Raw genomic sequence first — 27,687 nt, 5'->3', positions numbered from 1 at the left:
TTCACTTTACCAAACTTTTAATTCATAGTCGAATTTGATTTTTTTTTATTAAAAATTAATTAATCGTGTGGGGAAAAAAATAAATATGCCATTTTAATTGCCTATTTGTCTAATTTGTAAAATTTATATTAGAGTTTTCAAAAAGCGTATACAGGGTGAAATTTTTTCTAAGACCCAAACGAACTAATTTTTTTAAAGCCGGGCCTGATTTTTTTCTAGTTTGACTAAATCAGTTGATTGGGTGGTAATAGTGTAACGACTGACCAAAATAAGAGACACATCGATCTGACCGTTCAAAAATTATGACGAATACAAATTTCTGTCAAAATGCGAAACTCGCCCTGTATATTATTAAACAATGGGAGCAGACACTTTTTAATGGTCATTTGTTATTCCCCATGGGAGCCACTATACGAGGTAGGAGTATGTACAGTTCCTCATGACTCACCCTGTATATTGAGGAACGAACTGAAAATACAGTCCACATTGGAGTTTATGTTTATAGAACAGAGACAACTGATTTGGTGAGTTTAGTGGAGGTCTTTACACCGGATGAAAGATACCATACTAGTGACAAAAGTGTGAGAAGCAAAAATATTAAAAAACAAAAAAAAAAAGAGGAAGACCAATACAGACATGGGATGAAGAAATCGGAAAGAATGGAAGAAATTTGTAAGAAGTAAATTAAAGCTGACACAGCTGATTACAGGGTGTGCAGAAACTCTACCGACAAACGAATACATGAGATTCCTCAGATAAGACAATTTAACCCAATTCACCTAGTCCGAAAATGCTTCCTAAGGGAGCTAGAGCTGTTTGAACATGGCGTCTGGTAATTAGTTTTTCTTAAATACCTCCGAAACGCTTCTATTTAGAAAAACAAAAATTGGTATGCGTATTTATCTTCCAGAGATAAATCGATTCCATCCATTGCAAATTTCTAGTATCGGTTATAGGCGTCCGTTTTAGGTAGGGCAACGGTTACTTTATCGCATAACTTTTTTGTCTTTAACTTTTACTGGATTTGTCTTTAACTGGATTATTAAATTGTGAGGTATTCTTGTATTAAAAGGTACTCTTGTTTTAAGTCGATAGGATACACCGTTCTCTAGAAAAATTAATTTGAAAATTTTTCGTTTTTTAAATAAAAAAAAAATACGATTTCGTTAATTGCGAATTTCTAGCATCGGTAAAATGCGTCGGTTTTGGGTTGGTCAACGGTTATTTTATTTTGTATGAACCTGATATACATATGCCGACATATTATAATAGTTCATTATTAGATTCATGCATCTTGAATTCCTGTATAGACAAATGGCCTAAAGCAACTGTAATCTATACAGATGCATCCAAAACATCGGAAGGGACCGGATGTGCTTTCTACATTCCATCTAAGTCAACAGAAAAAATGTTCAAATTACCTTCTAATTGCTCAAATTTTAGTGCAGAAGCAATTGAAATTCTTGAATCCTTGATATATTTCGATAGTTTAAACAATAATTCAGTTTTAATAATATCCGATTCATTGTCAGTTTTATTATCTCTCAAAAGTTCAAAGTTACCCAATTATAATTCTAATCCTTTCATTTACCAAATTAAGAACATGCTTGTCAAGCTTAAAAATAAAAATAAAACTACTAATTTTATTTGGGTAAAAGCTCATGTTGGTATAAAATATAATGAGCATGTTGATTCTTTAGCTAAAGCTGCAATAACCTCTTCAGCTGAAATTGTACTAGAGGAGAGAATTTGTATTCCTGACACTTTTTGTATCTCTAAAAGAAATCAAATAGATCGTTGGAAAACTTATTGGCAAACTTTTTGTAACCACTCAACAACACAATATGTTTATATACAACCACAAATTCCAAATTCGAGATGTTTTAAGAAATTTAATAACATCCGTAAATATATAACAACCTTAATAAGATTGAGATTTGGTCATGCTTGTTATCCTACTCATCTTGCTAAAATCAAAATTTACAATTCAGACTTATGTGAAACATGTCAAGAAAAAGGAGATCTTAATCATATCTTTTTTAACTGTTTCAAATATACTCAGCATTCAGGAACTCTTTTAAGCAGCTTGCAAACGCTGCAAATATTTCCTCCGTACCAAATAAATAACCTATTGGCTACTAATGACAAAAGAGTATATGATGTCTAATCAAATTTATACATAGTACAAATTTATGTCTGTAATCAATTTTATCCAATCTCGTTAACCTTTTTTTTACCCAATTGTTTATTTTTGCTCCTTTTCCCTATTTATAGTAATGCCTTGTAGGAATTTTTAAGAGGTTTTTTTTTCTTTTGACTATTATGACATGTTTGCAATAGTAGGTATAGATAGACACTTTTTTATTTAGTATTAAGTAAATTAGAATAATATGTTTTTCTTTTTAATAATTTGTATTAGGTTTAATAGTTTTTTTTTGTATTAGTATTAATTATTATCAAGTTGTATCTGGCTAAATAGCTAAGTGCTAAAGTCACAAATAAAAAAAAAACGGTTATTTTATCGCATAATTTTTTTGTCTTTAATTTTTAAGAATTTTTGACGCTAGATTATTAAATTATGGGGTATTCTAGTAGTAAAAGCTCCTCTTGCTTCAAGTTGGTAAAATATACCGTTTTTTTTTCAAAAAATTTTTCAATTTTTTTTTCAAATTCAAGAGACGAAACATTTTTAAATTGATTTTTCTAGAAAACGGTGTGTCCTACCGACTTAAATCAAGAGTACCTTTTAGTACTAGCATACCTCACAATTTAATAATCTAAAGTGAAAGATGCTTAAAATGAAAAGATAAAAAGGTTATGCGATAAAATGACCGTTACCCTACTCAAAACGGACGCCTATGACCGGTACTATAAATTCGCAATGGATGGAATCGATTTATCTCTGAAAGATAAATATGCGTACAAATTTTTGTTTTTCTAAATAGAAGCGTTCTGGAGGTATTTAAGAAAAACTAGTTACAAGACGACATTTTCAAAGAGCTCTAGCTAGGAAGCATTTTCGTACTGGGTGAATGTGGTTAAATTGTCTTAAAATTACCTGAAGAATTTCTTGTCTTCGTTTGTCAGTAGAGTTTCTGGACACCCTGTATAGTAGAAAGATTTTTGATTTTAACATAGTTAAGCAAGTGAAGCATTAGAGCGCTGCCAAAAAGAACAAAGTATCGGTAGCATCAAATACAACTGTGAAGATGAATAGGTAAATGCAAATATTGGAAAGCGTAGCAAAATACTAAGTAATTCAAGTATATAGACTAGACAACAAAAGTTCTTGTGAAATATAACATTATACAAAGATAATGACGAAAAATACACCACAATTTGGATGTATCTATCTATACAGCTGTTAAATCCATTTCTAATACAATATGTTTATTCCTTAGTGACAAAAATACAAGATATGTCATGTACACTGTACTTTTGACTGGCATATCTTTATTGTTAGTAGAAGAAGTGTAGAAACGGAACACATACCGACTAGACAACCTTCTTCGTCTGAACCATCATTACAATCATTGATTCCATCACAACGAGCATTTGCAGGAACACATTGACCACTTTTGCATAGGATTTCGTTAATGCCGCATTTTTGACCCGATTCTAATAAGAACAAAAATTAAAATTAAAAATAAAAGACATATAAAAACTATGATATATAAATAAATAAAAATAATATAGGTAAATAAAATTGAAAATAAATAATTTAACAATAACAATGATATTATTTACTTTATATCTCAAAAACGGTATTAAGACTAATAATATCTCACTTTTCTATTAAGTATTATAAATTTGGCGATTTTTGTGCCAACATACTGTATATGAAGATCAGATTATAAATGAAAATTAATGGACCTGTCTACATACCACAGATATATAATACGTAGTGTGACCAGTGCTACAGAGAAAACTGAGTGTATTAGATATAATATTTTTACTACAAAAGAGATATTACGTAGGTCAAAATTTTTGACGTAAGAGAACTGTCAAAACATTTATTATAAACATGGCAATAATGAAAAGTCACATTCTAATGTTTTGACACTTCTCTTACGTCAAAAATTTTGACCTAAGTAATTTCGCTTTTGTAGTAAAAATACTATATAGACAACTCTTTCTAATTAGTTTTATCCAATGAAATTGGTTTATCGACCACATGACTTTCCCACTGCCACCAATTTGATGAACTTTCCGATTAGAATGAGTTGTCTATACCTAATATACTCAGTTTTCTCCGTCACACTGGTCGCATAGTGTTAGATTGCAGCGCGCAGTCTTAGTGCAATATTATATTGTTACATGTATATCATAGACATATAATATACATATTATCATAGACAGAGTGTCATGTTGAGCGAAGTGACGATACCATCTTTATTTTTTGGCTCAGTGCTGTTTCACTCTTACGCATAGTAAAGCTGCGACAGTAGTCCTCCCTTTCCGTGCCTATTAGTGCCCCACTAAGCAAAGAGGGGGTATCTACATTTTATTAGAAAAATGAGGTAATCCTGTTTAGTCATAAAATACACCTTCATACATGCTACATGCTCCAAACTCACATAGAAACTGTGGAACTATACCTCATAATTAATTGGACCATACAGTAATAGAAAAATATACAGGGTGTTAGTAAATAAGTATGAAACATTTTAAGGGCTAATTCTACATGAAAAAATAATGCCGGTTTGCTCCATAAACATATGTCCGCAAATGCTTCATTTCCGAGATACGGGGTGTTGAAATTTTTATTTCAAACTGCCAATTTATTTATTGCTCTAAGACCAGTTGAGCTATGAAAATGAAATTTGGTGAGTTTTAGAACGTAGTTATTGCGCATTTTTTGAAATACAATTAAGAGTTTTGTATTCATCATTGGCGCGCCTAAAGGTAATGGTCTGACGAAGTTATGGAGAACAGTGCCTACGTTCCTTCCGATGAAGGCTCCAATAAGAGCCGAAAATCGCGATTCAAGAGACTGGACTGCACTCCGTATTCTAATTGAAAAGTAAGATTGTTTTGCCTTCGCATTGCAACTGAATAAAAATGGTATACATTTTTATTTTATTTTGTAATGGTCTGAATTTAAAAAAAAATAGTACGCCACTGAGGTATTCGGAATTAAAAATTATTTTTAAATTCCACGTCTAATTTGTGATAAAAAAACCTTTCTTGCCTTATTTTCATATGGTGCACCGTTTTTACGCAGAAAAATAAAACATCTTTACGCGTATTTTTCATTTTTTAATACATTATCAAGAAATATCCAATATAATACTAAACTGGAACAATAACAGAAAATATTACTAATAAGATTTTAACTAGGTGCAGAGCTACAACAAATGTTAAAAATGACCTCCTTTAGAGGTTACAGAAGAATTTTATATTCATCATTGGCGCGCGTACGGGTAATGTCTGAATTTTTTAAGAGAAAAACAGTAAGCCACTGATATATGTCAAATTAAAAATCATTTTTGAATTGCTAGTTTAATTTACGACAAAAAATCTTTTTTGTCTTTTTTTAATATGCGGCGCTGCTTTTATGCAAAAAAATAAAACATCTTAACGTTTACAAAGTATTTGAACTAAGTTTCTATGCATATGGAAACTACCTCAAATACTTGGTAAGCGTTAAGATGTTTTACTTTTTTTTATAAAAACGACGTCTCGTATCAAAAAAGGTAAGAAAGATTTTTTGTCGTAAATTGAACGAGGAATTCAAAAATGATTTTTAGTTTGACATATCTCAGTGGCGTACTATTTTTTTCTTAAAAAAGTTCAGACCATTACCCGTACGCGCGCCAATGATGAATATAAAATTCTTCTGTTACCTGTAAAGGAGATTATTTTAAACATTTCTTGCAGCTTTGCACCTAGTTTAAATCTTATTAGTAATATTTTCTGTTATTGTTCTAGTTTATTATTATTATATTGGATAGTTCTTGATAATGTATTAAGAAATTAAAAATACGCGCCAATATGTTTTATTTTTCTGCATAAAAACGGTGCACCATATGAAAAAAAGGCAAGAAAGGTTTTTTATTAAAAATTAAACGTGGAATTTAAAAATAATTTTTATTTTGAAATATCTCAGTGGCGCACTATTTCTTTTTTTTTTTTAATCAGACTATTACCCGTATGCGCGCCAATGATGAATACAAAATTCTTAATTGTATGTCAAAAAATGCACAATAACTACCTTCTAAAACTAACCAAATTTCATTTTCATAGCTCAACTGGTCTTAGAGCAATACATAAATTGGCAGTTTGAAATAAAAATTTCAACACCCCTCATCTCGGAAAAGAAGCATTTGCGGACATATGTTTATAGAGCAATTCAGCAATATTTTTTCATGTAGAATTAGCCCTTAAAATGTTTCATACTTATTTACTAACACCCTGTATTTGGACTCATTCATATACGAGTTCAATATATGAATGCGTATCTGAAAAAATATAAATCACAGGTATAATACCCCCACTTAGTTCCATGTTTGTTAGTTTCTCGATACAATATGCTAGAAAGAGATACCGCAATCCTATCCGAGAATTATGTTAAGTTAAGGCTACAGTTCCAGTTTCCCTTTGTTTTTTTGCAGTTTCATCTGTTGGTTGTCTCTAACTCGTATGTGTGTCTCTATCTCCTTTCACTCTTTCTTCCTCTCGGCCTTTCTCTCTTTTTCTAATTATTTTTTCCTTTCCTTACCTACTCTTTCGTGCACTCTGTACTTTTTTCTGTCTCTATTTCTGTTCCGTTTGTCTCTGTACTGTCTCACCTCTCTGTCCCCTTTCTGTTCTCTCTACTCTCTCTTCCTCTCTGCGTTCTTTCTATTTTTCTAATTTTTCTCTCTTTCTATGTGACTTTCTCCATCCTCTTCTACTCCCTATCTTTATGTCGGTCTGGATCTTACTCTCGCTACCTGCCTTTCTTTCTGTATCTTTTTCTCTATATCTCTGAACCTTTCCTTCTCCCTGTCTAATTCCTTTACCGTTTCTATTTATGTATGTCCCATCTGCCTCTTTTCCTGCCTTGTCTTGTCTTTACCTAACTTGTCTGTCTCTGTCTATTTTTCTCTGTTTCCTCTATTTCTTCCTCGCCTGTCTCTGCCTCGTCTTTTTCTTCTTTAATTAAAAAAACAAATACAAAAGTGCGCACAGGTTAATAGAATTAAAATAAAAAAAACTGTGTAATAATAAAGACAGTATCTGACAGTACTGTTTTTATAGTTTTGAACATATTTCAACCTTAATACCGTTTTTGAACATTTTAACATTGTTTTTTCCTTGATATTGTACAATTTCAAAACACCGACAGATACCTCCGAATTCTGTGAACCTAAGGTCTTCTGGATCAGCCGTTGTAAGTTGTCCAAGCCTGTGAATTGATTTTACTGGTTCATAGATGGCGCGTTTGATGTCTTCACTGTTGGCGTTTCCTTCGGAGTCAACATCCACTGTTACTCTTACTTTGAACGGATCTGGTCGTTTCCTAAAAAAAAATAATCTGTTATATTTATGTCAAGTACTGGCATGTTTTTGAAATATTTCGATACAAAGAGGTAACAGAATACCAAAAGGAACCTAGGAACTAAATTCCAAGACTTTAAGATACTTATTTCGCGACAAAGAAAAAGGAAGTAGAATAAAAGTATGTGGCGACACGTTTCAATTACTACTTTTTAAAATCAAGTATATTCAAATGGGAAATAAGCCACAATTTTACCTAAAAATGATTTTATTAACGTTTCGACGCCCAAGTCGGGTGTCGTTGTCAAAATACAAAATAATTTTAATCAAAACGAAACCGTAGATTTTCTTATTTTGTTAATGCCATACTCTGCATAGAGTACAAAGACTCGTTTCATATAGGCTCTCTGAACCGCAAAGTGGAATGTTTTCCTGGCGGTGCCTTTTGGTATGTTATACCTGGGTTAAGCAGAAAGCTTGAATTGATTCGAAATTCATTTCGCTTATTCCCCGTTAGAGGGCGTTCTATCCATACTGCGATATAAATTATTTTAATTTATATCGACAATCTACGGTCGGAATGGTAAAAATCTGTCTTCCTTAGAGCCTCTTTGACAACAGGTAGACCTAGAAATAGTACTATCGGGGGATGGAGGAAGACAGATTTTAATCAAAACGAAACCGTAGATTTTCTTATTTTGTTAATGCCATACTCTGCATAGAGTACAAAGACTCGTTTCATATAGGCTCTCTGAACCGCAAAGTGGAATGTTTTCCTGGCGGTGCCTTTTGGTATGTTATACCTGGGTTAAGCAGAAAGCTTGAATTGAGTCGAAATTCATTTCGTTTTGTATTTTGTATTTTGACAACGACACCCGACTTGGGCGTCGAAACGTTAATAAAATCATTTTTAGGTAAAATTGTGGCTTATTTCCCATTTGAATATACTTGATTATAAAAATGCCACAAGAAAATAGCTTCAGAACTACTTTTTAAATGCTAATTTTAATTTTTAATAACTTTTTCAAAATGAAATAATACGTCCCATTTAAAATTCACATTTAATATACAAACCATATGCATAAAAGGGTCTGTTAAGTTTTAAGAAACGAACTATATCCCTATTCAGGTAAAATGTCTTTGCAGTTTTTAAAACACCAGGTCTAATAAATTGTCGCCTGTCTGGCCATATGGTAGAACCACATAATGACAGATGAGTGTTTGTGATCTAGTTCAGTAGAGTCACAGCGGGCACCCCGTGCGGTCACACCCCCCGCTAAAATAACAAACCCTCTTCCGAGACATTTTCACGTTCTTTTTACCGATTAAAATAAATATATTATTGACAGACAGTTTGTAGATTTTACATTTATTTTAATTTCATTTAATTGTTTCCGTGGACAATAAGGTTATTACACGCAACTCAACCACCACCACGGAACAAGTACCAAGGTGTACCGCCTAGTATTCAATAGCGTTTATTCTTAGACAAAATTTTAAACTTTGTATAGCACATGCATAAATTGGAGGCCGTTCCAGATGTGGATCTACGGATCAGTTGGTTTGATGCCAATCAAAATTCGAAAGTTCCAAGATTTTGGCTATAAAATGATGCATCCAGAGAGGTATAACCTTATACACCTCATAGCAGAGGGCAAGATCGCTGAAATAAGAGGCCCAGGCCGAAGAAGAACATCCTAGCTCCAAAATATCCGAGAGTAGTATCAAGAGACACCCGCTAATCTATTTTGAGCTGCCGCCGTAAGCACAGGTACTATTGTCAACATGATCGGGGACATTCGATAATCGCACAAGGTACTAAAAGAAGAAGATACAACAAAATCTTGATAGAATCAAAAATTTTCTCGCAGTCCTTAAAAACAAGATCTTACTTTTTATTAACGAGATATAACTCATGATATGCGAGATATACGAGATGTCTTAGAGGAATGTCTTAAGAATTTACAACAAATGATTGACAGAGTGGTAGAATTCGGCAAAGAAAACGGACTGTTCCTGAACAAAAAAAGGCAATTTATGGTAATTAAAAAAGGCCAACAGCGCCAAGAAAGCATAACAATACATGGAGAACAAATTAAAAAGTTGAAAAATATAAATATTTGGGTACATTAATTATTAACATGAAGAGAAGTATCCATTCTCAAATGTGGTCTCGAGGTAAGGAAGTACAAAACTCAAAGAGGTACCACAAAAAATGTGTGGTACCTCTTTGAGTTTTGTACTTCCTTACAATAATTATTAATGAACTCAACTTATTACCTACAAAAGTGGACATCAATCCCAAATAGACTACTTCATGATAAGGAAAGAAGACATACGTGAATGCAAGGACTGCAAAGTAATAGTTAGTGAGACAGTAAGCCAACAACATAAGCTGCTTGTTCTGGACAAAGAAGTAAAAAAGCGAAACTAAACAAAAATATCGGAGAGGACCACAAAAAATCAAGTGGTGGATGCTAAAAGATGAGAAGGAAGGTATATTCAGGGAAAGAATAGTAGAAAAAATATGTTGGAACATGAAAGGAAGCCCTTTGGAGAAAAATGGCCAATATTATTAGAGAGACGGCTATTGAAATACTTGGGAAAACGTCAGGAAAGAAGTTTGAGGATAAAGAGACTTGGTGGTGGTCAAATGAAGTACAAGGAAAAATAAAAGAGAAGAGAAAATTATATAAAAAGTGGCAAGAAACCAGATCGGACATAGATCTTCAAAACTATATGGTCGCCAAAAAGAAGCGAAAGTAGCAGTAGTAAAAGCTAAAGCAGAAGCGTATTCAAACCTCTACGATCAACTTGATACCAGGGAAGGCGAAGCAAAGATATATAAAATAGCCAAACAGAGAGCAAAGAAAGAAAGCAAGAGATTTTAATCAGATTAGATGTATCCGAGATGAAAATAATAAAATACTAATTCACGAAAAGGATGTCAAAAAGAGATGGAGAAAGTATTTGGCAGCAAAGCAAATAGCAGTCTGATTTTTGCATGAGAGTTTAATCTCTGTTTGGAGAGTTTAAGTCTGTTCTGTCGGACAAAATAAACGTGCCGTTTTCGTGGTCTGACCGTTCCAAATTTTTAACCTGTTCCACAATTAAAACTGCCCCTGTTCCAATCTTCCCATATATCAAAGTTTATCCGACTAGACACCCTTAAGCTATTAACAAATTTTCAGCTTGCTATTAATCAACTTTTTTTTCATACGCGGGATCCAGACCGTACAGGCAAGAAATACTTTCAACAAACTGGAAAAAGTATTCTGTTGCAGGGACATTACAACTTCTTTAAAGATAAGACTTCTGAAATGCTACGTGTCCTCCGTATTATTTTATGGGTTGGAGACTTGGACATTAAAAAAATATGTTTCGGACAGATTAGAAGCCTTCCAGTTATGGACCTACAGAAGGATATTAAGAATAAGTTGGGTGAATGTGGATAGAGTCACAAATGTCGAGGTGTTGAGAAGAATGTGAAAAGATAAAGAGGTTTTGAATGCAATTAAAATTAGAAAACTACAATATCTGGGACATGTCATGAGCGGCGATCGTTATAATTTGTTGCGATTAATAATATAAGGAAGACTACAGGGTAGAAAGAGTCGTGAAAGAAGACGCATCTCCTGGATAAACAATTTGAGAGCTGTTTAACTGCACTTCTGCTGGTCTTTTTAGAGCAGCGGTGTCGAATGTGCGAATTGCTATGATGGTTGCCAACCTTCTTATATGAGATGGCACATGAAGGAGAAGAAGAATGTATGATACTTACTCAATGCTAATGACTGTCACGAACTGTTGTCCTGGAACATTATTATAGACACTTTCAACTTCACGTTTGATTCTGTCGGCGAGTGACTTAAATTGTGGACTGTTTCTGTTACTGTAATCATCTTGGTATAGTTCTTGAAGGGTGAAGGCAATTCTGAATATTCCTAAAAACGCAAATCAATTCGTCAATACCAAACAGAAATTAATAAGTACATACAGGGTGATTGATTAGTAAGGTAAAACTCAATAGCTTCGCTATAGGAATAGATATAGCAATAAACGTTAATAACAAAAATTTTAGCCACCTTTGAGCTTCACCTTACAAAATTAGTTAGAATGTTACAGGCTGTTCGATAACACAGTGGCAGACCAAACTTATGTTTTTTTAAATGGAATACCCTATATTTTATTTTAAATTCGAAATCTTGTTAACTTCTAAATCACAAAAATATAAAGGTTTCTTATGTTATAGAGGGTATTTATAAAGTTATAACCAATTTTAGTGACCCAGTTATAACCCAGTATACCAAAACTGCATCAAGGGTGAAAGTTGGAAGCAGGCTATCGAGAGGATTCCAAATTAGCAAAGGCCTAAAACAAGGGTGCTGCCTTTCACCGACATTATTTAAGATCTACCTCGAACAAACTCTAAAACTTTGGAAACGCAAATGCAAAAACATGGGATTACCGATCAGCAACAATACAATATACACTTTGTCATTTGCAGACGACCAACTTGTACTAGCGCAAGACTACGATGATATAGAATATATGACAAGGAAATTAATAGAGGAGTACAAAAAAGGTGGTTTGGAAATAAACATAAAGAAGACCGAATATATGTGTATCGGTGGGACACAGCAGGACCTTACACTGGGGAATGGCGAAATTATTAAACATTGCGACGCATATAAATACCTGGGAATGACCATCACACAAGAAGGAAGCGTAGACCGGACGATAGAAGAAAGAAACAACCAGGGAAGAAAAGCAATTACCCTTCTCAATAGCATCCTGTGGGACCAGTCAATATCAAACAACAACAAACATAGAATATACAATACAATTGTTAAGAGTATAATCACTTACAGCAGTGAAGTATGGCAAATAAAAGAAAGATACAAGAGAAAACTTGAAGCAACAGAAATGGATTTCTGGAGGCGCTCAGCAGGAAAATCAAGATTAGAAAGGGTAACCAACAACAGAATTAGGGAAATAATGAATGTGAAACACACAATAGTAGATGACATTAGTACCAAACAGCTTAGATGGTATGGACACGTACAAAGAATGTCCGAAGAACGACTCCCGAAACAAATCCTAACGTGGACCCCTCATGGTAGACGAAAAAGAGGAAGACCCCGCCTTAGTTGGAGAGAAGGCATAAATCGAGAAATGAGAGAAAGAGAATTGGATGAAGACCTTTGGATGGACCGAAGTGAATGGCGACTAGGCATCGGAAGACGTAGGAGAACGTTTTAAAACCGATATATATATTGTTATATTTCTATTTGATATGAAAATTAAATTTTGATAATTATAAACAAAATTCACTTTAATATAAAATATTTTTAATTTTCTCAACCTCGGGCATATAAATTTAGAACAACCTGTATACAACAAATTGTTATATTTAATTTTAAGAAGTGATTAGAATAAGCGTACGAAACTCGGAACAATGTGCTTAGATAAACAAAGTGAATGACGCGTACCATTATCGTTCTTCTCGGAAGGTCGATCATTAGCCTATGCTAAATAAAACTCAGTGAAATAGATGATAGTTCATTATCGTTTTTCGCGGAAGGTTTCGATCATTAGCCTATGCTAAATAAGACTCATTGGAAATAGAGAATAGGTCATTAAAATTTGTAAATAGTAGAAAGTAATTTTAGAATGGGAATTAACTATTTTCTTTGAAATCCATTAAGCATATTTAGAAAGATTAAAAATTGGTTATGAGGAAGACTGCGAATGAGAGTTGGTGGTGGAAGGTTGATTTGTGAATCTGGAAGGGATATTTAGAAAGTAGGGGAATGAATGACAAATAGAGAGGAGAATGTTTTGAGCTGTCGAGAAGTGAAGTCGAGTAGTAGACGGTAGTGTACGGAGAGTGAGAAAGCCGATGTAGTTCCGTGAGTGTGGAGTATCTATCGTGGAACGAGAAGTAGGCCAGGTCGAGAGTAAAAGAACCTCCTTGAGCCAAGAGTGTCCCGGTAGCTGATAGCAGTTTCGAGAAAGGTAGAACACAGCATCACGACAGACGCAGGAACGAGAGCTATACGAGCTAGTTTTTCAAAGGAGAACATTACTGGAAGCCAGGACGAGGTTTGATCGCAGCCAAGGATAGCAGGAAACGGGTCTTGTGTGAGGACATTTTCAGTTCACCAGGAAAAGGTCAGTCTCATTTGTTTGGACATGAATGTATGGGTTTTTCGTATTAAATTCCACATAAAAAATTGAATAACATAATCAATAATATCAGAAAAGCTTCATCAAACTTAAATAGAGTTGTTCCTAATAACTCCTAATAGTTAAATGTTAATAAAAACTTTCAATTGAAAACCAAAAGGAAATAAGATTCCCATTTGTAAATGTTATGTTTAAGAATAATAAGAAATAGCAAATATTAAGCATTGATTGCCTTTTAAATAAAATAAAAAAATATTTTGATTATAATTGTAACCCATATGTGTATTTTTTTTACTCTTTTCTTTTCTATCCCGATTAGGAACCATTAAGAAATATTTAGAAGCCACGAAAGTAAGTAATTAATTTATAATTCGCCCTGAGATTGAAAACATATTGATATGTGATCTGGTTAATTAATTAGATTAGTATTAATACATTGATTAAATTAAGTGACATATAAGAATATTATCTCATATCAATAATCAAGATCACATCAACTGCCGTCCAACGTGGAAAGCATTGTAAAGTATTTCTAGTGGCAAATTTGAAGGATAGAAAGAGTAAAGCCGGTATTTGAAAATTTATATGCCTGTGGTAAAAAGTGAGATACTTACATTTGATAACATAAAATTTTAGATCTCTTTAGGTACAAATTTTACATAACTGATTTAATATTTTATTTTACGATATTTACATTTGATATATTTATTGACAATTTATAATATTTGGGTGAGAAAAAGTCGTCTTGGTAACATACTAGTAAAATTTCATATTTGGCGGGGACAGTACTTCTTGAAAACAAATGTCTGTGACAAGAAGCCAAAGCAAAGACAACAAAAAACAAAAAGAACATTCAAATCAAGAGAATAATTCAGACCAAGAAGATATTTTAGACAAGACAATCATGGCATCAGAACAGCAAGAATTATCAGGAATAGATAAATTATTACAAATGATGCAACTCCAGTCACAAAGAATGGAACAGAAAATGGATGAAACACAACAAAAACTGGATGACAATCAAAGAGAAACAAAACAAACAATGGAGAAAAATCAGGAAGAAACATCAAAGAAAATGGATAAAGTGGATCAAAAAATGGAGGAAACACAACGAAAAATGGATGAAACACAACAAAAATTGGATCAAAAAATGGATGAAACAAAAAGAATAATGCAAGAAAATCAGAAGGAAACAAAACAAGCCATAGAAGAGAACAACAAGAAAATGGAGGAACGCATAGAAAAGTATGAAATGAAAATTCAAGATAAAATAAAGGAGTTAACGAATGGCCAGAAAAAGGAACTAGAAAATTTGGAAAATAAGTTGGAAAATGCTATTCAAGTAGACAGAGAAGAAGTGGAAAAAAGAATCACAGAAATAGAAAAACAAGTCACCGAAAACCGGACGCAACAAAATGTCGGAGAAAGAAGAGAAATGGTTATACATAGCACAGATGACGTGAAGATAAGGTTTGGCGGGGATGTAAGAAGATTACACCCAGTGCCGTTCATAAATAGCCTGAAAAAGAAAATACAACACATCGGAAATTTCGATAAAGCAAAAGAAACTATCAGAAACCATCTCAAATATGAAGCAAGCCTATGGTTCGATAGTAAAGAAGAAGAATTCGGCAATTGGCAACAATTTGAACAAAAATTTTTGAATTATTTCTGGGGAAAGGTCCAACAATTGGAAATTAACAAGGAATTGCAAAATGGGAAATACAATGATAGGATGGGTGTATCAGAAAGGACATATGCTTTGCAAATTTACAATAATGCAAAACATTTACAATATAATTACTCATCGGAACAATTAGTCGAACTGATTGCAAGACATTTCGAGGAAACGCTGGAAGACCATATCACATTGCAAAATTACAAAGACATAGATAGTTTATGCCAATTCCTACAAATAAGAGAATCACGTCTAAGAGAAAGAAAATCAAGAAGGTCGCGAGAAGATTACAGGCCCCGAGAAACACAAGATTACAGAGATAGAAATCAAAATAGGAGGGACTATACAAGACGAGATTTTAATCCCAGAAGGGAAAACGAAAATAGAGACAACGGAAGAGGAAATTATGAACAAAGAAATAGGCAATGGAATGAGGACAGAAATCGAGAATACCAGAATAGAAACACCACACGCTCAAATCAAGAAAACAGAAATAATGGTAGACAAAATGAACAGGTATATCGAGAAAACCGAAACAGATCCGACAGACCAAGAGAAAATAGAAGAGAAGTAAATAATACCCAGACAGATGAATATGACGGAGAGAGACATTATGACGAAAATATAAACAACGATGAGCAACCGGCGTCTTTTCACGACGGCGCTCACTAAAAACCAAAAAGCAAACAGGAATCTTTTGTCACCCCAAGGAGTTTATTAAATTGGCAGGAAACAACGAAAAGAAAAATGGAATTAATTTAAAATTTGTGGATGGATTTATCAACGAGAAACCAATTAAAATTATGATAGACACTGGATCTGAAATAACATTGGTCAACAGAAAACTAATAGAAGAAGTTAACTTAACAAATTTAATTTATAAAATACCTAGGGTAAATTTAGTGGGCGCAAACAAACGGACATTGGCAACTATAAATGAAGGCATACGAGTAATGGTACGACTGGGAAAGAATATGTATGCACTACAATGTGTAATAATGCCAAACATGTCACATGACATGATAGTAGGAGTGGACGAATTGGCAGAAAAACATGTAGTGATAGATTATAAAAATAATACGATGAAACTAACAGAAGAAAAAGAAAAAGAACAGGACAAGGAACATGAGAAACAAAATACGGACGAATCAGGTAAAGAACAAACAGTGGAAATGAATTTGGCAGCGAAGCAAGGACAAAGAAGAAAAAGGAGAAAAGGTCAGAAAAAGATAAAAGAAAATGAAACCTGTGGCTCCTCAAAAGAAGAGTTGAGCCCAGAAGAAGAAAATTTGAGAGTATCAGAAACAAAGGAAACCTGGGATTCCTCAAAAGAAGAGACGGGCTCAGGAGAAGAAGAAATAAAGCTAAAAAATGAAAGTGAAAAGAATATGATTGAAACAGTGGTATTTGAAGAGGAGGTATATGCAAACGAGGATGCAGAATGCACGGTAAACTTGTGTGAAGAATCTGAGAAAAAAGACAGAAAATTGATATGTGGAGAAGGGAAAGAAAAAGAATTGCGGTTGATGTTAAGAAACTACGAAAATTTGATCAATGAGGAAAACAGAGTGGCTAAAAAGTACGAACATTCATTTGAGGTGAAAAACTTGGGAAATTTTCGATCAAAGACTTACCCGATTCCATACAAGTATCGACAAGAGGTGAAAGAAGAAATAAATAAAATGTTGGAAGATCAAATCATCGAAAGATGTGATTCACCGTATGTTAACCCGATTGTGATAGTAAAGAAAAGCAGTGGAGAATTGAGATTATGTTTAGATGCCAGGAATATCAACCAGCACACAGTATCACAATATGAATCACCTCTAAACATCGAGGCCATTTTTGGAAGAATCACCGGGTCACACATATTTTCGAAAATTGACTTAAAACACAGTTTTTGGTTGATACCGTTAGCTGAAAAGTGTAGAAACTACTCCGCTTTTTCTATTGATGGTATTGTCTACCGGTTTAAGGTAGTGCCGTTTGGATTGCAGAGTGCTTGTGCTGCACTCGCCCGAGCTCTACATACCATTTTGAATCGCCACGAAGATTTCATAGTTCATTATATCGATGATTTATTAATTTTTTCACAAGATACTCAGAGTCATCTGAAACACATAGAAATAATTCTGGAAGAATTGGACACAGCGGGATTGAAATTAAACATTGAAAAATGTCAATTTTTTCAAAAAGAAGTAATTTATTTGAGTTTTCAATTGGACACCAAAACAGTAAGATTATCCGAAGACAGAGTCAAGCTCATAGATGAATACCCAAGACCAACGAATTTGAAAACATTGAGAGGTTTTCTTGGCACGATTAATTATTTTAAAAAACTGATTCCCGATTTGAGCCAAAAGGAAATCCCTCTGATAAAGTTGCTTAAAAAAGGAATAAAATGGAATTGGAAAGAAGAACAGGAGGAAGCTTTCGAAACATTAAAACGAGAATTCGCAAAAGGAACGAAAATATACCACCCCATTTACAATTTACCTTTTATACTCCGAACTGATGCGTCCATACAAAAATTTGCAGGAGTTCTGTCTCAAATACAAAACGACCAAGAAGTGCCGATATGTTTTATATCTCGAGTGACTAAAACACATGAGAGAAAATATAGTGTTACAGAATTGGAGTTTGCCAGTGTACTATATTGCGTAAACAAATTGAGGTTTTACTTATTGGGAGCAAAATTCACAATCGAAACAGACCATGCAGCTTTAGTACATATCATGAAGAATAGATTAGTAAATAATAGAATACATAGAGGCATTCTATTATTACAGGAGTATGATTTTGAGTTCCGATATATAAAAGGAAAAGACAACATAATAGCCGACGCTCTAACACGGGATGAGGACACCGGAAAAAAGGAAACAATTACTCTACAGGTGGGACTAAATAGATTAATACAAGAAGAAGGGATATATTCGTTAAATGAGATAAGGACAAACCAAGAAGACCTAGAGGAAAGAGAGAAAAGAAGAGCGGAAATAGAAAATGACATATATTTTAAGAGAATAGACGGAAAGGAACTATATTTAGTGATACAGACATTGGCCGAAAAGATAATAAAGAAATTACATGAGGACAATGGGCATATCGGTAGCAGAAAAGTTTGGCTCGTTTTTAGGGAAAATTACATCAGCCGACAGGATTACCGCATTGCAAAGGAAATTACCCAGAAGTGCGATGTATGTCAAAAATATAAGAGTCGGAATTTCAAAAACGAAAATGTTGCCAAAAATATTGAAGCCCGAAACAAACTAGACATTGTAGCAATAGATATGTTAAGCGATCTAATTATGACCACTAAAAGGAACAAACATATTCTGGTAATGGTGGATGTGTTTTCAAAATACGTAAAATTATATAGTTGCCGCACCACAAAGGGGCAGGAAATATTAAGAAAAATCGACAATTTTATAGCCATAGTAGGAACACCAAAAAAGATTCTACTGGACAATGCAACGTATTTCCGAAATGATCGTTTCAAGGGACAACTTCGAGAACGAGGAATAGAGACAAATTTTGTCAGCATCAGGCATCCACAGAGTAATCCTTCGGAACGATTCATACAGGAAGTGACGAAATTTCTTCGCATTGCAACAGATGGTCAACATCGCCACTGGGACAGGAAAATGGCGGAAATAGAAAGGTATCTAAATACAATTCCGAGCACAGTAACAAAAGAGACCCCAGAATACATCATGAAGGGTGTACTGCCGATAAGGCCATGGGAAGACCAAGAGCCAAAAGAATATCAACAGGTGATTGAAACCGTACAGAGAAGATTACGGCGAAGCAACGAAAAATATATCCAAAGACAGGAACAAAATAGAAAAAGAAGACCAGTGACTTTCCAAAAGGGTGAAAAAGTACTCGTGAGGGCATTACGAGTATCAAATCTTCCTGGGGGCATTTGCGCAAAGTTGATGCCTGTTTTCGAAGGCCCGTACATCGTGAATAATGAAAATGGGATAAATAGTTATGAGTTGAGGCACAGGAACTCGGAAAAGATCCGAGGAATTTATAATATTCACGATGTATACAAATATCACGAATAAAAGACAGAATTACATGAAGTAGATAGTAAGTTAGGATATAAGACGTAGATTAAAGTAAGGAAATATACAGGGAGTTGGTTTTGCCTCGAGAAAATTTATTTAAAAATGCAGATAAATTTTATCGAATACAAGGCGGGGATTTGTTATATTTCTATTTGATATGAAAATTAAATTTTGATAATTATAAACAAAATTCACTTTAATATAAAATATTTTTAATTTTCTCAACCTCGGGCATATAAATTTAGAACAACCTGTATACAACAAATTGTTATATTTAATTTTAAGAAGTGATTAGAATAAGCGTACGAAACTCGGAACAATGTGCTTAGATAAACAAAGTGAATGACGCGTACCATTATCGTTCTTCTCGGAAGGTCGATCATTAGCCTATGCTAAATAAAACTCAGTGAAATAGATGATAGTTCATTATCGTTTTTCGCGGAAGGTTTCGATCATTAGCCTATGCTAAATAAGACTCATTGGAAATAGAGAATAGGTCATTAAAATTTGTAAATAGTAGAAAGTAATTTTAGAATGGGAATTAACTATTTTCTTTGAAATCCATTAAGCATATTTAGAAAGATTAAAAATTGGTTTTGAGGAAGACTGCGAATGAGAGTTGGTGGTGGAAGGTTGATTTGTGAATCTGGAAGGGATATTTAGAAAGTAGGGGAATGAATGACAAATAGAGAGGAGAATGTTTTGAGCTGTCGAGAAGTGAAGTCGAGTAGTAGACGGTAGTGTACGGAGAGTGAGAAAGCCGATGTAGTTCCTTGAGTGTGGAGTATCTATCGTGGAACGAGAAGTAGGCCAGGTCGAGAGTAAAAGAACCTCCTTGAGCCAAGAGTGTCCCGGTAGCTGATAGAAGTTTCGAGAAAGGTAGAACACAGCATCACGACAGACGCAGGAACGAGAGCTATACGAGCTAGTTTTTCAAAGGAGAACATTACTGGAAGCCAGGACGAGGTTTGATCGCAGCCAAGGATAGCAGGAAACGGGTCTTGTGTGAGGACATTTTCAGTTCACCAGGAAAAGGTCAGTCTCATTTGTTTGGACATGAATGTATGGGTTTTTCGTATTAAATTCCACATAAAAAATTGAATAACATAATCAATAATATCAGAAAAGCTTCATCAAACTTAAATAGAGTTGTTCCTAATAACTCCTAATAGTTAAATGTTAATAAAAACTTTCAATTGAAAACCAAAAGGAAATAAGATTCCCATTTGTAAATGTTATGTTTAAGAATAATAAGAAATAGCAAATATTAAGCATTGATTGCCTTTTAAATAAAATAAAAAATATTTTGATTATAATTGTAACCCATATGTGTATTTTTTTTACTCTTTTCTTTTCTATCCCGATTAGGAACCATTAAGAAATATTTAGAAGCCACGAAAGTAAGTAATTAATTTATAATTCGCCCTGAGATTGAAAACATATTGATATGTGATCTGGTTAATTAATTAGATTAGTATTAATACATTGATTAAATTAAGTGACATATAAGAATATTATCTCATATCAATAATCAAGATCACATCAATATATATAACCAATTTTATATGAAAATCGTAACAAGTTCAACTCCCTGTATAAATAAAAATAAGCAAAATAGCAATGGTTTATTTATGCCATATTTTTTTACGTATTGTCAAAATTTTCAAGAATGATTGATATTGCTAATTTTCTTTATATCAAATACAGTGTGAGTCAAAACGCAAGTACATTATTTTCTCAGTAATTTTAAATGAAACACCCTGTATTTTACATCACTATTGAAAAGTACCATTACCGTACTTTAATTTTTATATAACATTCCCTATGTCTAAATTTATTAGTTTTCGAGATATTTTCATTTTTCAATGGACATTAGCGCGGCCACCCAAATCACCAGAATTTAATAAACTGGACTGATTTTTTTGGGGTTACGTTAATAATGAAGTTTACAAAATACCTCCAACAACAAGGGAGAGATGAAAAATAGAATACGAAGTGTTTTTCGATGTGTTAATTTACAAATGCTTCGTAGAGTAAGTAGCTCATTCAATGATCGTTTTTAGGCGTGTATAAATGTGTTAGGAGATAATTTTGAACACCTTATGTAATTAAATATTAAAAATATTTTATTAAAAGTAGCTTCTAATTTTTTAAAACATGTTTTTTTTGCAAAATGTATTACTGATAAATTATTTTTCGTTCTTTATTTGTTATAGGTCTGGATCCCGCGTATGAAAAAAAAGTTGATTAATAGCAAGCTAAAAATTTGTTAATAGCTTAAGAGTGTCTAGTCGGATAAACTTTGATATATGGGAACACTGGAACAGGGGCAGTTTTAATTGTGGAACAGGTTAAAAATTTGGAACGGTCAGACCACGAAAACGGCACATTTATTTTGTCCGACAGAATAGACTTAAACTCTCCGAACAGAGATTAAACTCTCATGCAAAAATCAGACTGCTATTTATCACCTGTCATAATTCCTGTCATTTGAAATATTCTACATGTTCCACTCATTAAAACGCCCATTTGGTGATAAATAGCAGTCTGATTTTTGCATGAGAGTTTAATCTCTGATCGGAGAGTTTAAGTCTATTCTGTCGGACAAAATAAATGTGCCGTTTTCGTGGTCTGACCGTTCCAAATTTTTAACCTGTTCCACAATTAAAACTGCCCCTGTTCTAGTATTCCCATATATCAAAGTTTATCCGACTAGACACCCTTAAGCTGTTAACAAATTTTCAGCTTGCTATTAATCAACTTTTTTTTCATACGCGGGATCCAGACCTATTACATTGTTACATTTACATACAAAAGTAGTGTTTAATTGTCTTCACAAAATTTTGTATTTTGTGTTTGTGTGTTTTTTTTTTTGTAAAATTTATTACTAATTTTCTTTCTTTATTTGTTGCATTTACATAAAAAAGTAGTTTTTAATTGTTTCAAAAATGTTACATGTTGTGGTTGTGTTTTTTTGTAAAGTGTATTACTAATAAATTATTTTTATTTCTTTATTTGCTGCATTGTTACATCGATTACCGGATTGATAATCAGTAATCATCAATTGTTAATTCAGTCATGGCTTACTTGAAAGTTAGATAAATTTAGACACCTAAAATAATTTGCTCTGAAAAATAAAAATATCTCGAAAACTAATAAAGTTGGAGTGTTATATAAAAATTAAAGTACGGTAATGTTACTTTTCAATAATGATATAAAATACAGGGGGTTCCATTTAACATTACTGAGAAAATAATGTACTTGCGTTTTGACTCACCCTGAATTTGATATAAAGAAAATTAGCAAAGTCAATAATTCTTGAAAATTTTGACAATAAATAAAAAAATATGGCATGAATAAACCATTGCTGTTGTGCTTATTTTTATTTATACAGGGAGTTAAACTTGTTACGATTTTCATACAAAATTGGTTATAACTTTGTAAATACCCTGTATAACATAACAATTTGCTAATTTGGAATCCTCTCGATAGCCTGCTTCCAACTTTCACCCTTGATGCAGTTTTGGTATACTGGGTTATAACTGGGTCACTAAAATTGGTTATAACTTTATAAATACCCTCTATAACATAAGAAACCTTTATATTATTGTGATGGAGAAGTTAAAAGGATTTCGAATATAAAATAAAATATGGGGTGTTCCATTTAAAAAAACATAAATTTGGTGTGCCACTGTGTTATCGAACACTCTGTAACATTCTAACTAATTTTGTAATGTGAATGAAGCTCACTAAAATTTTTGTTATAAACTTTTATTGCTATCTATTACTATAGCGGATCTATTGAGTTACCCCACTAATCAATCACCCTGTATACAGAAATGAATAATATATCGCTTTTTGTTTCTTCCTTAGATTCCTTATTTATTTGCTTCGGTGTGGTTTTGATCCGTCTGGCTTTTTAGCTTCTTGTTTCTAGTTTTCCTAATTTCGCCTGCACAGATTACAATCCTGTAGTCTGGAAAGTCCAGTAATGAGGCTCTAAAACTCCTCTGCAATATTGAGTCGATCTTCATCTTTTTCTTCAACTGCCATCTCCGCGGCGGAGGTCGGCAATCATCATAGTTATTAGCACCGTACAGACGGCTGCTCTGAAAATTTCATTTGATGTACAGCCGGTTCCTAAAAAAACTGATACGACTCTTAGTAAGATTTCATCATGTTGAGCAGTGTATTTGATTGATCTGACATTATATTTATTATGACAGACAAATAATAAAATAAACAAACAACTGATTCATGAAAAAACTAATAAGTATTTTAGAAAAATTTAAACGCAGGATGAAAGATTACATTATTACCGAGGGCGGAAAGCCCCTTAGAATAAACAAGCAGTTTCTATTGAATGAAATATTTGAAATTAAGTATCACACTTTTTTTTATTTTCAGCCCTGTAACTTATTAAAATAAATATTATAGAAGTTTTCAGGGACTTTCAGCCCTCGGTAATAATGTAGTCTTTCATTCTGAGTTTAAAATTTTCAAAAATATTTATTAACTTTCTCAGGATTCGAAAAAAAATGAATACAATTAAAATACATTGAGAATTTTAACATCCGTCACAATTTTGCATTAACTCAATGTAAAATTCTAAACTGTTGAATTCCAGCTTCCCTAATAGGTCTGGATCCCGCGTATGAAAAAAAAAGTTGATTAATAGCAAGCTGAAAATTTGTTAATAGCTTAAGGGTATCTAGTCGGACAAACTTTGATATAGGGGAACACTGGAATAGGGGAAGTTTTAATTATGGAACAGGTTAAAAATTTGGAACGGTCAGACCACGAAAACGGCACACGTATTTTGTCCGACAGAACAGACTTAAACTCTCCGAACAGAGATTAAACTCTCATGCAAAAATCAGACTGCTATTTATCACCAAATGGGCGTTTTAATGAGTGGAACATGTAGAATATGTCAAATGACAGGAATTATGACAGGTGATAAATAGCAGTCTGATTTTTGCATGAGAGTTTAATCTCTGTTCGGAGAGTTTAAGTCTATTCTGTCGGACAAATTAAATGTGCCGTTTCCGTGGTCTGACCGTTCCAAATTTTTAACCTGTTCCACAATTAAAACTGCCCCTGTTCCAGTGTTCCCATATATCAAAGTTTATCCGACTAGACACCCTTAAGCTATTAACAAATTTTCAGCTTGCTATTAATCAACTTTTTTTTCATACGCGGGATCCAGACCTATAATTATTTGACATCAAAAGACATTATACCCTATTCCACGAACATACGCCTGTTTTGGATTACTTCGACAACGAATATTTTACTGTGAAAATTAAGAAGAACGAAATTAAATTGCAAATTACATTGTTGTTTATTGGAATAATTATTAGCGCCATTTACTTTCGTACTTCTTATGTTGCACAGTAAAATATTCGTTGTCGAAGTAATCTAAAACAGGCGTATGTTCGTGGAATGGCCCATAGAAACTATTTGTAGATGATTCAAATCTGTATTGAAAACAACTGTTAAAATTGGTCTACGTAATTAAACATATTCCAAAATTTTGTAAAAATGTAATACATTTCAGTTTTTAGCCCAAACTTAGGCCACACACAATGCAATAATGTTCACATTTTTGAACTGTCAATATTTTTATTTTATCATCTATTGTTTAAAAACAATACAGTTGATAAGATACCCTCAGTTGCGGAGAAAGTATTAATAATAAAGATTAATAATAAAGTCTAATAACCGTGGAACAGAATAAGCTATCTGACAAATTTTAAGATTTGGCAGTGACATTGACAGTATGTAAATATTAGGTATTTATCCTTCAAAATACACTGCTCAATTTTCTACAAAATACGCGTCAAGAGTCGTATCAGTTTTTTTTGGAACCAGGTGTACATCCGTACCGTTCTCTCAGATTGCGCAGCCATGATATTCTACGTCTCCCTATGCTTCTTTTCCTGGATCTTTCTGGATGAGTTGGAGCAAGTTGTATCTTTCTCCACGTGTAAACTCGATGCCCCTACCGGTGTAAAGTTCACTCACTGCAGACTTGGTGCTGAGTTGCCACTGACAGCTGTCAATTGTCATTTCCTTTTTCAATTTTATCACTTTATCGAACTCTTCTTCTCAGTACTTTACGAAACTCTATTTTGTCTGTAAGGTTGAAACAACAACAAAGATTAACGACTTACTTGGATGTCCGTAGTCAAATCTTGGTGTGGTGGGAACATTGGGTTCTTCTTCTCCAGAACCGAAATCACCGGAAATGCCTTCTGGGTTGTGATCCTCGTCATCATCGGGTCTAAAACATTGCAATAAATTGGTGTTTTTATTTAAATAGTTTACAAAAGCAAAAGTATGTAATGTAGATCAATTGTTATAATAGATTTACTCGTATTATAAGGAAAGTAAAAAAAATTACTATTACATAGGCATTAAGAAAATTATGTTTCTTCATAATACGTGTACAAAAGGGATAACTTCAAAAAGCTATTAGCAGAGATTCATAAAAATGAAGATCTTGGGACTGCACCGAAGAAAAAAAGAATCGACTGTAGACTGTAACGTAATTTGGACCAGTAGCCAATTTTTTAGATAGATTTTGAACTTTTTTTCGAAGTTTAAATACAGCATACACCATTCTCGTTGAAGCTTTACCGCGCTGAGCAGATGGGACGTGAATTATAAATTATAAAATTCCATCATCTTCCTTAGTCTCAGCATCCGTTATGGCTTGCAAATTGTAGAAGCCTCGGAGGTGTAACCAGAGAAGGTTCCTATTGTTTTCGGTCTGGTGGGGTGTAGAATAGCATTATGCTGTTTTACATGCCATTAGATTGAAAACTTAGTCTTTTGCTAGCAGTTGCCGCTAGGGCATCTATGCCACTTCGTTCGTTGCAATCCGGGACTGCACGATGGGTTTGTTTTGGTTGGATCAGAGAGAGCAGCATATGTGCCTCCTGATGAGAGACTAATAAGTTTCGAAACCGGTAGAGGTGCTTGCTGCACTCTCTGATTGGACTAGAATATGATGCGGCTGTATTTTCGTTTTGCAACGAAATTTAAAATGGTTATTCATTTTTGATATAAATACAGCGTTTAAATAAAATAAGCTTTTTCTCTGTCAAACAAATAGTTACTTAATTTTTTGTTCAAATGCTGAACTATGAGTTCTAGTTTTTTACTGAACTTATTAAATGCGTAGATTAAACAAGAAGCTTACCCATTTCCATTGTCAATCTGAAACAAAAGTAAAAAAAAATTAATATCTTCAGACAATAGTATAAATATAGATCACAGTTTAGAGGTTATTAGATTATCATTAGCTAAAATAGTATATTATGCAAAGAGTGTGTAATGATGGTCATTATGAAGCGTGTGTGACGGATGCGACAAGAGCCCAAAGTGGCGAGTGTTGTATAGCATTCGAGCATCATAATGACAATTATATGCAAGTTGTATACATAATTTTTTCTATGATCATTTACAACAAACAAATATATTCAAGTTTATTCACTTTGTAACACAAACAAATTGTGTGGTGTGTGATGAGATGAATGAAAACCTGTATCGTAATGAAAATCTGTATCATAATGAAGCTCATTATGATACAGGTAGTGAAATAATAACTGACATATTAAAGTATGAGGGTAGAAAAAAAATACTTACGATGTTATCATCATCTGGATCCCCCTAAAAAACAAAAAACGAATTAGAAAACTTATCCTTAAACTGATTAGTATATAAATTTGTGTTCAGATTAAAAAACAAAATCATGATAAATAAGAAATATATTACAGCTTAAAATTTATGAATTATTTTATTAAAATCGAGAGGAATGAAACGTTTAGTATGTTATAAAAATACTGTCACCTGTTAAACAAAACCATCACCAAAATTGTTAGGTTAGGTTAGGTTGTTAGGTTAGAGTTGCATTTTACATGCACGATTCAAACGGATTATTTTGAAACTTAGGCTGCGATCACACTGACGCTGACGATACGGTAAATAAACGTTTGAGACCGTTCCGTGTAATCACGGCTTGATGGAATTAATTTCCAAGGGATATGAATTCATTACAATGAATGAGTTCATTACAGCATTAATTTGTCGATTTGGTGATTTCTATAGTTATTTGCGTATAATTTGGATAAAAAAGTTATACTTTGGCACTCTAAGTGCAGTGGTTTAGGTTAGAACAAAATATTTCACTGATACATTATTATAATTATTAACTGTAAGACTCATTAAGCCCTACTGTATATATCCCTACTTTTTCTG

The 27,687-nt window shown here is 33.3% G+C and overlaps 1 protein-coding gene across 33 annotated transcripts in view; it reads right to left on the bottom strand.

Annotated features, from left to right (window-relative positions):
• Window positions 1-27,687, bottom strand: part of LOC114332075 (basement membrane-specific heparan sulfate proteoglycan core protein) — a 1,202,649-nt gene that overhangs the window by 578,306 nt on the left and 596,656 nt on the right. For all 33 annotated transcript variants that reach the window (XM_028281834.2, XM_028281940.2, XM_050653272.1 and 30 more), the window contains 6 exons: window positions 27,076-27,099; window positions 26,630-26,646; window positions 25,599-25,708; window positions 11,264-11,426; window positions 7,335-7,504; window positions 3,493-3,618 (listed from right to left, as the gene is read on the bottom strand). In XM_028281834.2, coding sequence (XP_028137635.2) covers window positions 3,493-3,618; window positions 7,335-7,504; window positions 11,264-11,426; window positions 25,599-25,708; window positions 26,630-26,646; window positions 27,076-27,099 — 610 coding nt within the window. The remainder of the gene's footprint in view (window positions 1-3,492; window positions 3,619-7,334; window positions 7,505-11,263; window positions 11,427-25,598; window positions 25,709-26,629; window positions 26,647-27,075; window positions 27,100-27,687) is intronic.

The sequence above is a fragment of the Diabrotica virgifera genome, chromosome 6 (genome assembly GCF_917563875.1).
Source record: "Diabrotica virgifera virgifera chromosome 6, PGI_DIABVI_V3a".
In the NCBI taxonomy this organism is placed as follows: Eukaryota; Metazoa; Arthropoda; class Insecta; order Coleoptera; family Chrysomelidae; genus Diabrotica; species Diabrotica virgifera.
This window is presented reverse-complemented; position numbering and strand designations above follow the sequence as displayed.